The 14937-nt window shown below is 38.9% G+C and overlaps 2 protein-coding genes across 4 annotated transcripts; both read right to left on the reverse strand.

Moving 5' to 3' along the window:
- Positions 1 to 1600: 1600 nt before the first annotated feature.
- LOC131152129 (heat stress transcription factor A-6b) lies at positions 1601 to 4175 on the reverse strand. Of its 2 annotated transcripts, none has more exons than XM_058103788.1 (2): positions 3427 to 4175; positions 1601 to 2617 (listed from the first exon to the last, which is right to left on the reverse strand). In XM_058103788.1, the coding sequence occupies exons 1-2, from the start codon at positions 3721 to 3723 to the stop codon at positions 1850 to 1852; spliced, it is 1065 nt and encodes a 354-aa protein (XP_057959771.1). In that variant the 5' UTR covers positions 3724 to 4175; the 3' UTR covers positions 1601 to 1849. The 2 variants fall into 2 exon arrangements, with proteins under 2 accessions (XP_057959771.1, XP_057959770.1); XM_058103787.1 differs by having other exon boundaries at positions 3379 to 4169.
- Positions 4176 to 6234: 2059 nt separating this feature from the next.
- Positions 6235 to 14691, reverse strand: LOC131152130 (acireductone dioxygenase 2). 2 transcript variants are annotated; one of them, XM_058103790.1, is made up of 7 exons: positions 14573 to 14691; positions 7943 to 8054; positions 7763 to 7857; positions 7475 to 7589; positions 7262 to 7386; positions 7059 to 7129; positions 6235 to 6520 (listed from the first exon to the last, which is right to left on the reverse strand). In XM_058103790.1, exons 1-7 carry the CDS (start codon positions 14588 to 14590, stop codon positions 6454 to 6456), a joined length of 603 nt encoding a protein of 200 aa, XP_057959773.1. In that variant the 5' UTR covers positions 14591 to 14691; the 3' UTR covers positions 6235 to 6453. The 2 variants fall into 2 exon arrangements, with proteins under 2 accessions (XP_057959773.1, XP_057959772.1); XM_058103789.1 differs by having other exon boundaries at positions 6235 to 7129; positions 14573 to 14678.
- Positions 14692 to 14937: the final 246 nt, after the last annotated feature.

Below are 14937 nucleotides of genomic sequence, written 5' to 3' on the forward strand. Positions count from 1 at the left end.
CATCAAGCGACATTGGTCACCTAATTCATCAGGCAAGGTTCGCCCATCATTAGGTAAGAAGGCATATAAGCATTGAGTAAGCATGTTAGTTATAGGAAATTAGACCTTTAATGTTATGAATGACCCCAATTTATGACTATGTTTTAAATGTTTTAGAACCATCTTTCATTATTAGGATTTAGTATTTTGACTTTTTGTGTGAAACCATAAAATTAATGTAGGTTTAACACGAGAAGGGTATAAATACGTGTAGTGGTTATTGTAAGGTGACCTAGCCCAATGTTGTACCTTCTCTCCTCCCTACCTTCCTCCCTAGATGACATAGAGACACTCAAGTGACAACATTCACATATGTGAATTACTTTAATTTCAATTATTTATTATTTAATATTTCAATTTAATTTATTTCTTTTGCCTAAGTGATGGAAAACAAAAAATATCTTTTTAGTACTCACCTATTTTGTATTTTCATTGTTCAACTCTTTGACAACATGAAAAAACTAAAAGCCCTATCCCTCCATCCCTTGGATAGATAGAGAGGGAGGGTAGGGGCCTTTGGTGACATCATTTTGAATCCATTCCATTTGAATTGGTACTTTCTCCGACTCACTTCCTCCCTCGACTCAATCATTCACTCACTCCCTCCCTCCCTCCCTCTCTCTCTCTCTCTCTCTCTCTCTCTCTCTCTCTCTCTCTCTCTCTCTGGCGAATGATGGGAATTGAACCCGCGCATGGTGAATTCACAATCCACTGCCTTCTCTCTCTGTCTCTCTCTCTCTCCTGGGCGAACAACGGGAATTGAACCCACGCATGGTGAATTCACAATCCACTACCTTCTCTCTCTCTCTCTGGCGAACGACGGGAATTGAACCCTCTCTCTCTCTCTCTCTCTCTCTCTCTCTCTCTCTCTCGGGCGAACGACGGGAATTGAATCCACACATGGTGAATTCACAATCCACTGCCTTCTCTCTCTCTCTCTCTAGCAAACGACGGGAATTAAACCCGTGCATGGTGAATTCAGTCCAACAAATGAAAGACCTAGGATAGAAAATGATGGATTGAAAGGACTAGCTTTTTAGGGAGATGATCTTGTAGAGGTAGGTTGACATAGAGGTTGTATATTATTATCATCAAGTAATTATTTCGTGCTTTTAGTGTAAAATATCCCACATAATGTGCAAGTGTATAATAATCTTATAATTGTCTTTTGAATTTCTGCTTGAAATAAGCAATCAATTAGCCGCAATTCATTTTCATGTGATAAAAGAAATGGTGATGAACAAGCAATAACACAAAACATTTTCCAAGTCATGGCCTAAAATCTTGAGGGGAAAAGTAAGCTTCATTTGCCAAGTCGCATTTGAATTTGCATGATTTCAAGTGAAATCGCATTTACAACCGTGCAGTTATTTACATTAGACGATGCAGTTAGAAGCAATCACCCAAATGCAGGCTATGCAGTGTGAGTAATTTCAGTTGTGCAAGATCCTAATCATTTTCAGATCATAGCACTTTGGATACACCATCAGCCACTTCCCTCAGTGCAATCAGATTGGGAAGAAGACAACCAAGTAAAAATTACTCGAAAAAGAAGCCTTGCTACCATGGAACTATGCTAGTTGTTTACTCTCTACAAATTTCATTATTATGTACAAGTCTATTAGCAGTTTAGCACACTGCTGTCAAACCAAGAATCCTAGTGGAACAACCTTTCTATAGCAATCATGGAATGGAGAACAAATAAATAAGAAATTAGTAAACATTTCAATGGTTATTGATGGTATCCACGATCCATCCCTACCCAGATTAATCAAGCAGTAAAGTGGTAGAGCAGAGCAAGCTCTGCTTTCTACTTTGGACTCGATCCCAAGAAACCAAGACGCTCAGCCAACACATTCACAGTTTCTTCATCTTCTCCTCTGGCACCAATTAAACTCATATCATCTTCAATCCCTTCATTCAAAAGTTCTTCCCAAAAACCCTCATCAAGAGATTTGTAATCTCTCCTTTCATATTCCTTCCCCTGCTCTGCCTCTTCTTCCTGTGGTCTCTTTCTGGTCCTGCTTAGCCCCTGCATGTCCAGAGCAAGTCTTTCCAATTCCGAAAATTCAAACCCCGTGTAGTTGTCACCATAATCATAAGGTTCAGCTTTGACAGGCAGTGCTTCTTCCCCAATGCTAGGCCCTCGATCAATTGGTCTCCTTCTCTTCTTGTTAAGCACTTGCTCAAGTTCTTTCCTTTTGTCCTGGTGAACAAGCTGCTGAATGAAGCCGGGATTGCTCAATGCTCTTGCTAAAAATTTCATCATTAGTTTCTGTTTCAGCTCGGTTGCCCTTAGCCTTTGCTCCATTGTTTGCAGATAGGCTCTGGTACTCTGCTGCTCTTGTCTGACTTTCGCCAGTTCCACCATTAGAATTTGCTTGTCGTGCCTCAATCGACCCACATCTCTTTCTAATCCGAAGTACCCCACTTCAACACAGGGGTCCAGGGCTTGCAGTAAAGCCTGAGGCAGAGGAGGTGTCCTTCTCCTTCTAATATTCTTTAGAAGATGCTTCTGTCCTCTGAGAAACCATTCATTAGCAAACTCCCATCTATCCGAATCGACCTTTCTAAAACCCTGATATATTCAAATTATATGTTCTTGATCAAATCCCTATGAAGAAAAACTCAGCATAACATGAATTGTTGACCCATATCAAAATTTAAAATAGAGCCGAAAGCTCATCAGCATTTGAATAATGAGACACAATGTTGATGCTAAATAACGAGAAATTATATAGGGACTTTTCTCTCCATATGCTCATGTGCCTAAATTTTAAATATTAGACAAATGACAAATTGCTCCAATATTTATTAATATCATAGGGGACTTATTTTTAATAAGTGTACAATTCAAAAAACAGACAGACAAATGGAGGGGAAGGTTTAAGCCATCAATTGCAGCCTTAGTAACTATACTAGGGATTATTAATAATTTAGGGGGAGTTAGCGAGACAACCCAACAGGCTGGCCGTACGGCTGCCTGCCTCCATGGCCACATTTATAAAATTTGGGCATACTAATCTTGGCTGTATCAGGTATATATTCATTTTCTGATCCACACTGCTTTCTTTAAACAACTAAAACTACATGGATAAATTCACTATGCATTAATGAGTCCACATGAAGAATTCAAAACGCTACGAAACAAAAGGTCCAAATTAACATGTTAAGACAGGAATGAAAACAAATTGTACACCAACAGAACACTATCTTCATGAAAATGTTCATAGATGAACACAGAAGCGGTTTTTTTTTTTAAAGGAAATAAATAATAAGAAAAAATAAAGCTCACATGAAATTTTACAAAAAATTAAGAACAAAATTTTATTTTCTTACAGAGGTTAGATGCCAATGTCTGGATTGTAGGTTCAGCAGCATACTTACGTAAGTATTGAGCTGCCTGACAAAGCTTGAGAAATTGTTGTGCTTGAAATATCTGGGGAGGATGTTCATCGCAAAGGTCTGGGGATCCCACACCACAAAGCAGCTGCCTTCCCTGCTCCAGGAAACTATGTGATCGATGCGCCGGTCGTCGACAAGGTCATGGGTTTTAGTGAGGAAAGGAGGAGGACCTGCGTCGTGAAGTCCTTCAATTGGTTGAGGCAAAACGATAGAGGGCTCGCCGGAGTATGATGAACTCGCCCCCTGAAATTCCTCCTCTGGCATTCCGGCGTGATCCATGATTGGTGGTACCGGCAAGAACAATGCAGCTCAATTTGAAACTACAGAAAAAATGGTCTTGATTATATGCAGTTGCACCAAATGGGTTCTCAGAATGCTGGACAGAAGTGGAAAAAGCAACGAAAGAAAGCAAAAGCAGAAAGGTAATGAACACAGGAAGGTTATACACAACTACACAAGATACAGTATCAGATGAAACAAGTGCTTCTGGGTCTGAATCGTTTGATCAGAAATGGGTACACTTGGCAAGATTGAGGCTGCAATTAAGGAAGATTATATATATACAGATATGATCATGAGGAGCAGAAGAAGAGTAAATTAATCCAGGTGGGTGAGAGAGAAGAGGAAGGAGAAGAAGAGGGACTCAGCTTTGACTGGACAGAGAAGGAAAAGGCAAATCGATGAGAGAATACGATGAGGGTGAGGGACGCAAATCAGAAGAAGATTTTTTTAAGAAATAGTTAGCTCGGTTTTGTTTTATATTGCAGTGGAGGTGACGCTTGGCAGGGCAAGAGGATGACACGAATTGGGAAGCAAGATATTTTCACAGGCGGAGGTTTCTTCCTTCTCTCGGAATGTCGTTCAGCAGGTAGCACGTATTTGGCCCAACACCCAAAAAAGGTCTTTTAAAACAAAAAGAGAAAACAGCACATGGGTTGGGTTGGTTGGTTTGTCAAGGGCCTCAAGGCCAGATGACAAAAAAGTTTGGGTTTAGGGTTTTATGTTTTGTTTCCTTATGTGATTATGCGTTTCATATAAATAAAATAGTACATGTTTCTTGACCTTCCTGAGGAAAGAGTGGTGGTGGCGACCAAATGGGTTTTGATTTCTCTTTGATTTGTTAGGAGTTAGAATGGAGATGGGCATTAGATGTTATTAGTTTTATTAGGGTTAGCGGTGGTGATTTGCGATGTTGAGTGAAAAATGCCGACCACAAGGTAAGAAGTTAGGAGCCTGTGTTGTGTTTGTGAGTGTCAGTCATGTCGTGGGTGATATGCTTTGGTCCCAAATCTAATCCATAGACTACAAATTTCACCGCGTCGGTAAGTTCGATCATAACACCTGCCACGAACTCATTGGCTCAGATTTCAGACTGTATATGTAGCCGCGTAAGGGCTGGCCCATAGCCCACATTTAAATATTGGATGGTTTTTGAATGCAATAAGCAGAGCATTCACACCCTGTTTTATGTTTGAACGCTTGATTAATGACTACCTTTGCACGAATTTTTTTCCCCTGGACTAGTGGTGTGATTGATTCTTCTCCAAAAACAAGCAAGTGATTACCATAGATTCTTGCCTATGCAGAAAGCAAGACGAACTTGGAAAGTAGCAATTTGATCCTATACTAGTAATTGAATTTATACCAGCAAGAGCTATAATTTGAAGCGTGAAGGAGTTGTAAGAAATAGAATCAAGATTTTCAATTGATTTTATAAATACCTCTGTTAATCTTGATCTAATCATAATATTAATTCATTATTTATTTAATTATCAATCTCATATTGTTTTTGCAAGCACGAGACACTCATCACATGCTCCAGTCACTTGAACAATCTGAATTCTATGATATTATGGTAAATATTTGACTAGATGGGTTTGAATCAAAATTCATTAAAAAGCAGCTCACTTTTATTAACCAGTCTTTAACAAACTCAAGTTTTGCTCATGTAGACGTAGCATTTTCCTTTTTTTTTTTCTTTTAATCACATATCATTATGATTGAACAGCTCAGATGGTCTTATTTTCATTTGGCCGAAAATCCCCAATGGCGACTATGATCCTTCCTCGCGAAATAATCATCACACCTTTAATTAACACTATAAATACCATCCATCTCACATCATTTAAATACCTTTCAGCCTCCCATTCCCCCTAAGACTTTCTTTCTCTTACTAAATTAGAGCTTCTCTCTCTAAAATCATCCCACTGCTTGACACTTGAAATCCTAAGGATTATCTAGTTCTCCTCTTTTAACAACCTCTACTACATATGCAACATTGCCTCCCATTCACATATAAGAACTCACATTTTACAAGTTTCATCATGGCACTCCTCATCACATCCTATTCTACAAACAAAACATGTGTAGACCAAAATAATATAAATTCGAGGATTCATAATTTAACCTAAAATGAAACTGAACTTCAAAACATCATTTACAAGAACACCAATAACCATTCCATTTATGCTTCTACATGCCCACATATTACTTGGAATATAATAACTTCAACTATGTTTGGCTCATGAAGATAAAATAAAATTGAATGGTATGAAATTTAATTTATCACTTAATTTATACATCATTTTCATATGTACTTGCGCAAACATCAAGATATTACTTATAAAACAAAATACTCTTTAACTTGTGTAAAGATAAAATAAAATTGAATGAGATGAAATTAACAAGCAGGGGAAGAAAAAAAAGAGGAAAAAAGAATAATAATGTATGCATATATATATATATATATATATATATATATATATATATAATAAGCAAGAACAGTAGATGTTTTATCATAAGTTTATGCTATATGACAGCACCTGCAGTGAGGAACAGGTGGTGGTTTGGGTTGTGGTCGCATTAGAGTTTGTACTATTTGCAGGCAATCAAGTTGAGACACAAAACCATAACAAGCAATACAAGTAACCCAACAATGTAACTGAGGGTATACATTTATTAGAGCCAATACATCCATTCTCAAGGGGATTTTATAAGGGACATCAGATTTTATGCAGCAGCATCAACAGCCTGGTTTGCAACCTCCTTCTTCACGAAAGTTTTTACGTACTCCTTCCTGCAAATGAAGACGTTCAGAGAATTGGGGATGCTCCTAACTAAAGGTTTGGTGTGCATAAAAATTTAATGAAATTGGATTTGTCACTTAGATTATATTTGGTTCATGTTTATTTCTAAGAATAAAGACATCAGTATAAAATTTCGATAGCTTATAAAAGAATATGTACCGTCATATGAAATAGATGAGGAATAACTATTCGCAAATTTCAATATGCATGGAAATATCTCTTTTTATCCTATTTCATGTAAGATTGAATAGCAAAAAGCTTTTGCACGTGTGATTTTTTTTTTTTTTTTATAAAGTTATTATATCCCTGTACAATTTTTAATATGTTTTCACCCCTTCTTTCATTCTATTCTTAACAATAGACATTCCACTATCCAAAAGTAAAATTAATTTTTTTCATATTCTTCTTTCAATTTTTTTTTTGTTCCATTCCCATCCCATTTCCTGAAAATCAAACATGACATATATGTTTATTGGTGACATAAAAAGAAGTAGATATCTCCACAAATTGAGATGCGGCAAACCATACCTTGCAGGCAGATGATCATGGGGACGGTTGAATGGAGTCCAAATTGGATCACCAACAAACAGCCGCATCGCCTGTAAAGAATTTTGTGGAGACAATTGTTATAAAAATCATGTAAAAGAGTGTTTTAATAGAGGAAACTAATAAATGCACCATACATAGCAGATTAACAAGAAACACGAGCAATGCTACCAATTGTACAATACCTTGATGTAGTTGTCAGTATCCAGTGTAAAGCGGTGATATATTCCAGCAGGTAGGACAATCATGCCTCCTTTCTTCACCAGCACACGGATCCATGCTTCGTTACCATCCCTCACATCAAAATAACCTCCACCCAAAAGTAAAACTTAGAAAAGGCCCAGATCACGTACAGGGCTACAATCTCAAAATAAACTGTAATTAATTAATAGTCCTACCACTTCCTGCCACACAATAACGAATCTCTTCATCCGTGTGAAGATGCTCTTCAAAAAAATTTTTGATCTTTTCCTCATAGTTGGGCATCTTTTCTGGGCAAACCTCACAGAAGTCCTGAAATTATTATTATTATTATTTTCAAAAAAGCATTATATTCTGTTAAACTTGGTGTAATTTTGGGTAGGCAAACTTATATTTCATTAAAGGCTCAAGATTTATGTAAAATGCAACATAGTGTTACAGTCAAGTTTATTTGTTCTAATACAATAGCATAAATTGTTATAAACCATGTACGAATATCCACGGGCTTCACGTATCTTCTTCAGCTCCTCATCTGTTTCGTACTTGTCAGCATCTAGTCGCCAGCTGAGTACTCCAAGTTCTGCAACATTGCATGATTGCTCAAAGTCAGTCAAAAAAATTTTTATAGTTGATTGTATTATAAGAGATATTCTAGAAATGCATACCAGCAAGTTTCTCTAACGACACAAATTCCTTGGGATTACGGTGATGGGGAAGTCTCTGATCTTCATCACTGTCATCCATGTACCACGCTTGAATAACTTCCTCTCTGGGATCCTGCATAAATAACAAGTGAGCCTCATGGGATACGCCATTGTACAAGAAGATAAACAAGAAAGAAGAATGTTGAAGGGATCCTTCTATTAGCCTATGTGCTCCTATACACAGCTCAGCTACAGCAGGGACTCAGTTACAACAGAATAACTTGTAACCAAATATATTCTCTTCTGTGAAAATTGTAACTATTTTATATTCCTTTATTCCTCATGTAAAGTCTATATATATATAGACACAGTATTCAATAAATAATATACAGCATACACAGCAAGTATTCCATTGCTGTAAACAATACTCTGCAGACAGCAGGCACTCACTGCTGTCAACATGGTATCAGAGCCCTGTGACTAATCTGTCTGCAGATCCATGGAGTTGTCTTCTCCCTCCCTTCCCTCAATGCCCTCCATTGCCTCTTCCTTCTCTCACATTGTCACCACCAAACTCACCACAGAAAACTATCTCCTCTGGAAAGTTCAAATTACAGCCTACTCGGGTCAAGATCTTTTCTCTTATGTTGACGACTCACTCCCTTCCCCACCTGAATTTCTCCCTGCAACTGCAGATCAGCCACCTAAACCTGATCCTGCTTTCTTAGCCTGGAGACATACAGACCAACTGGTCCTCAGTGTACTGGTCTCCTCTCTCTCTGAATTAATTCTTGGTCATGTCCTCTCACCCTCCACATCCCACGATCTATCGTGTTCTGTCTCCTCTATGTTCTCCTCTCACTCACAAGCAAAGGAGTTTCAGATTCGTTTTCAACTCACCAACCTCTCTCATGGTGAGCAATCCGTCTCTGAGTATTTTGGGAAAGTTCGACTTCTAGCTGAATCTCTTGCTGCAACTGGCAATGCTCTCTCTAATAAAGAGCTTGTTTCCTATCTCTTAAATGACCTAGGACCCTCTTATGAACCCTTCATCACCTCCATTACAACCAGAGCAGATCCCTTGACCACCCATGAACTATATCAGCTTCTTATTCAGGAAACCAGACTCTCTCACATTTCCAAATTCCCAACTCCTCCTGATTTCTCTGCACATTTTAGCTCTGCTGTTGGTCCATGAGGTCATCCCTATCACCAAGCTGGGTGATAGGGCCATGGCCATGGGAGAAGCTTCTATCACAATTGTGGTGACCGTAATGGTTTTCGCAACAAATCCCAGCAGAACTCATCGCCACGGCCAACCTGTCAAATTTGCAACAAGATCAGGCATGTGGCACTTCAATTCCGAAACAAGTTCAATCACTCCTATCAATATGATTCTCCTAAAAATTTCTCGGCTAATTTCACTGCTCCTAGCTCTCCTTCAGACAATGTGAGGTATCTAGACTCAGCGGCTACTAATCATATCACCAATGAACTATCGAACTTGAATCTCTCATCCAAACAATACAGTGATGATGACACTATCAAGGTTGGCGATGGCTCTAGTCTCCCCATCCAAAATTTCAGTGATTCTTCTCTTTCTACATCTTCCTCTTCCTTTCTTCTTAAAAATCTCCTTCACGTTCCGTCAATTACCAAGAATTTAATTTCTGTTCTTCGTTTCTGCATTGATAATCACTGCTTCTTTGAGTTTCACTCTTCTCATTTCTATGTCAAGGATTTGCAGACGAAGCAAACTCTTCTCACCGGGCCAACCCATGATGGGTTATACGTGTTTCCTTCCACCGTTCCAGCTACTCCTTCCACTCATGTGAATCAGAAAGCTTCTCTTCCCCACTGGCATCACAGATTGGGTCATCCTTCCCTTGCTCTCATCCATTGTTGTTTGACGCATTGTTCCTCAAACGCCTCCTTCAAATGCCCGGTCTGCCCTCTTGTAAAATGACATTAGCTTCCCTTCCCTTCAAGTCGGGCCATGTATCACAGGCCCTTGGAATTACTTTGTTTGAACCTTTGGGGCTCATCTTCTTTTGTATCTCGTTTAGGTTATAAATATTAGGTTTCTTTTGTGGATCACTATACCCGATTCACTTGGTTGTTCCTTATTAAACAAAAATCTGATGTTGTTCACATATTTTCCAATTTTTGTACCCTCTGTTGAAAGAATGTTTAACACCAAATTAGTCACCTTACAAACTGATGGCGGTTGTGAATTTAAGCCCATCACCTCCACCTGTCAAAAATTTGCCATTTCAACATCGCTTTTCATGTCCTCACACCCATCAACAAAATGGACTTGTTGAAAGAAAGCACCGTCGTATTATTGAAACCAAGCTTGCTTTCTTGGCCCAAGCATCTCTACCTTTTCTTATTGGGCCGATGCTTTTGAAACTGCTGTTTACTTAATAAATTGTCTTCCCTCTCCAACATTAAATCATATTATTCAATGGTTTATCATTGTGAACCCGATTACAATATTTTAAAGGTGTTAAGTTGCCTTTGTTGGCCCAACCTTTGCCCTTACCTTTCACACAAATTTAATTTTCGGTCCACTCCTTGTTTATTACTGGGCTATAGTGCCTCCCACAAGGGATACAAATGTTTGGATCTCTCCAAAAACAGACTATACATATACCATGATGTCACCTTTGATGAAACAACATTTTCCTCTGCACAATCTCAATCCACATCCTCTTCTCAGTCCGTTCCTTCACTTCAGGCCTCTTTACCCATTCTCTCATCTTCAATTCTTGGCCAAGCTCCACACTTACCTCCCGCAAGCCCATCTCACTCTCCATCATCTTCTATTCTTGGCCCAAGTCCCAGTCCTCCACCGCATACAACTTCTCCTACACTTTCTACTATCTCCCAATCTCCCCATACATCACACCCCTCGCCTCCTTCACCCTCCATTCCCCCAAATGTTTCTCCAATCCTTGTCCCTCCTCGGTCACCCATAATAACTCGAGCCCAGACCAATTCCTCTCGTCCTATAGTGTCTTCTAATGGTACTGTGCCCTACCCAACCCACCAGTGCCACACCACCATTGTTCCTATTCCCGATGAGCCCTCAAGCAACACGGTGGCCTCCAAATTTTCAGATTGGCGTGCGGCGATGGCCCAAGAATTTGCTGCCTTGACTCACAATCATACGTGGACTCTTGGGCCACCTGTTCCCTCTTCAAATATCCTTGGGTGCTGTTGGGTCTATCGTACCAAGACCAAGGCCGATGGTTCATTTCAAAGACGGAAGACCTGATTAGTGGCCAAAGGCTTTCATCAGCAGCCTGGTCTTGATTATCACGAGACTTTCAGTCCTGTGGCTAAACCTTCGACAATTCGTCTCATCATGGCATTGCTGTGTCACGGCGCTGGGCATTGCGCCAGCTAGAAATTGAGAATGCCTTCTTACATGGATCTCTAATTGATGATGTCCTTATGCAGTAGCCTCAGGATTTTGTGGATCCAGCTCATCCCACGTTTGTGTGCAAGCTCAACAAGGCAATCTATGGGTTGAAGCAAGCTCCAAGAGCTTGGTTTGATCAACTCAATTCCTGGCTTCTTGAGTATGGTTTTCTTGTCCCCAGAGCCGATCCTTCACTTTTCATTTTCAGTAATGCTGCTGTTAAAATTTTCTTGCTTGTCTATGTTGATGACAAAGTGATAGCTACTTCTCACTCCTCTGTTATTAATACTTTAATTGCTGCCATGAGTCTTGCCTTCCCTATTCGGGATCTTAGAAATTTGTACTTCTTTTTGGGTCTTGAAATTGATCATACCACTGCTGGTTTGTTGGTTTGCCAAAGAAAATACATCAAAAATTTACTCACCCACAGCAACATGCTTCAATGCAAACCCATGTCCTCACCAATGGCTACATCACACAAGCTTTCTAAGTTTGATTCACCTGATTTTGATGATCCTGTCCTCTACAGAAGCTAAGTTGGAGGCCTTCAATACCTCAACTTCACCCGCCCAGATATATCTTTTGCAATGAATAATCTCTGTCAATTTATGCACTCGCCCAAACTTACTCATTGGAGTGCACTGAAAAGGGGCTTGTGTTACCTCAAGGTACAATCAATCACGGGTTACTTTTTTATTCTCAATCAAGTTTTGTTCTTCAAGCTCATTCTAATGCGAATTGGGGTGGTTGTCTGGATGATCAATCAACCGGTGGCTTTTGCATCTATCTTGGCAACCATCTCATCTCATGGAGTTCCAAGAAACTGAAAATAGTAGCTCGATCATCCACAGAAGCTAAATACAAATCCTTGGCATCTTCGGCTGATGAATTGCTAGGGCTTCAAACTCTTCTCAAGGAACTTGGTCTATTTTTACCTCAAACACCAACACTTTGGTGTGACAACCTTGGTGCAACATACCTTTGTGCTCTAATCCTGTTTTTCATTCAAAAACCAAGCACATGGATATAGACTACCATTTTGTTCGGGATCGTGTCGCTGCCAACACACTTAGAATTACCTTTTGTAGCTCCAAAGATCAACTTGCAGATGTTCTCACCAAACCGGTAGTAGCACAAAGATTTAATCATTTTAAAGCAAGTCTCAACGTGGTTGACACCCCTTTGGACTTGAAGGGGTGTATTAGCCTATGTGCTCTTGTACACAGCTCAGCTACAGCAAGGGCTCAGTTACAGCAGAATAACTTGTAACCAAATATATTCTCTTTTGTTAAATGTCACTATTTTATATTCCTTTATTCCTCATGTAAAGTCTACATAAATAGACACAGTATTCAATAAATAATATACAGCATACACAGCAAGTATTCCATTGCTATAAACAATACTCTGCAGGTATTCCATTGCTGTCAACAATACACGGCAGGTACTCACTGCTGTCAACACCTTCAAGCACCACCGTTGGTCCATCAATATAAAGTCATCCGATTCTCTGTGAGTACTCCAAGTGCTAAAACTTAAAATATAACAATGCTACCAACCATATATTTCAGCTCTCACCATCTTTCAACTCAAAAATATATCTACAAGAGAGATTTGCACCGACTTGGAATCCAAGCTCTTAAAGGCATGAATATTCCACACAATAATGTAATCATTCACTTGGGCAAATCAACATGTAAAAGTAGTGATCTCTTATGTTCCACCAAGGGGAGAATTTTGGATGATAGCTTAGCTTCTAATCTAAACTAAACATCAGCAATAGAAGACTCAAGAACATGCCCCATAAATTCATCATACCCAGAAATACTAAACTCTTGAAATATGGAAACTCTTACAATCACTTCTGATTTGCTCAACTATAAAAGAATTCACTCACTTCATGTTATGATTACGTTTTTCTGAAGGCCTACAAGGCTAAAACCTGGGATGCACAACCTGCTAGCTGTGTTGGAGAGTTGTAGAAAGTATGGTTTAAACAATAATTTCCTTTAGGTTACATACAGATAACAGTATTTGTATTCCTACAAATGGAGTGCTTATAATAAAAGAATTTGATAATTTACATTAAAATTGTGTTATAACTATAAAAATAGTAACAATGTGAAATCCACAATAAGGAATAAGAAAGGAATAACTATTCAATGTCTATTTCTTCCCTACACCACGTTGGAGGGAATAACATATGCTTTCACATGAATGACTTCTTTCTAACTTATTATATTTTTACACAATTTTCATTACACTCTTAATTGTGTTGCATTGTTCTCATAGGAATAAGTACTCTGGGAACCAATTGTAACCTTACAAATAAGTGGAAGACTACCAATACTCACTCAATTTTTATCAAGTTACAGAATTTAAGATCTCTTTTAAATTTTGCTATAGGACCCAATAAAAACTGTTTCAATTAAAAAAAAAACTGTATAATATGTTTTCATGTTTAAGATCATAATCGATATACTTGTCGGCCAAACTAGCTGTAAGCACGCAATTAAGAACTAGCACAATTTCCAGTTTCAGGTTGTTTTTTCCCCAAGAAATATAATTGCCTAATTGGTATTAGATGAGAGACACTTCCAGAGTAACCCCTTGACTAATTGGATAACACTAGTCAAAACTCACAAGATATTGAGGCTATAAACATAGTAAAACACCATAGTAAAACAAATAGCTTCATTTCATTATTTTCTCCGAGAGAAGATCTAACACAACTTAACGAAATACAAACAGAACATATCACACAAAAGTTAAGCCGAGCCTATGTTTCCCCAGACACGAATATATATGCGCTGATTGAATCTTTCCCAAATCAAAGACAACGAAACGATGAGTTACCTTTACCAAATACAAAACAATGACAACAACACTAACATCCCGAGAAAAAACCTAAATATTCACTCAAAACTTCTGAATCGAATTCCCATCACTACCAACTATAGATTAATAACAGGGAGAGAAAGAAACGCGCTTTGCTAATCAAAAAACAAATTGTTGCAGTGTTCAAGGAACAAGGAAATGCTCCGTTCAATTTGACGGAATTCAACATGCTTTCTAGGAAAAGTTTGGCGAAATAATCGCGTGTTTCTTCCCTTGATAATTGCGAGAAACATGTCTTCAGGCAGAAAATTAAGGGATAAATTTTCCCGGAAAACATTTTCCATCAAAACCCAGAGCAAGAAAATGAAAGGAGACCTGAGAATTACCAGGGCTGCGCTACCCATCTCTCCTCTGCTGTTTGCCGCTCTTTCGATCGTTTGCTCTCTCTAGAAATTACCAAAGCTTTGGAGTCACGCGGATGACCATAATAAGGACGATTTTTGGGTGAGAAGACTATAATGCCCTTGGCCATTTTGTGCAATTTGTGGGCCGGGGAAGTCCCGTTAGTTGTCCAGGTTAACTAAACCTCCGAGGGGCCTTCTGGTCATTTGAGTTTTGCAGACCGAGGCGAGCTGGGAGGGCACGCAAAAGATGTGAACGGATTTCGGGTCAGTCAACGGTTGACTTTCTGCTTTCCGACCAATCAAATGCACCCACCAGATGGCATGGGTTTCAGAAATGCTAAAAATCA

This window comes from Malania oleifera, chromosome 3 (assembly GCF_029873635.1).
Source record: "Malania oleifera isolate guangnan ecotype guangnan chromosome 3, ASM2987363v1, whole genome shotgun sequence".
Lineage (NCBI taxonomy): Eukaryota > Viridiplantae > Streptophyta > Magnoliopsida > Santalales > Ximeniaceae > Malania > Malania oleifera.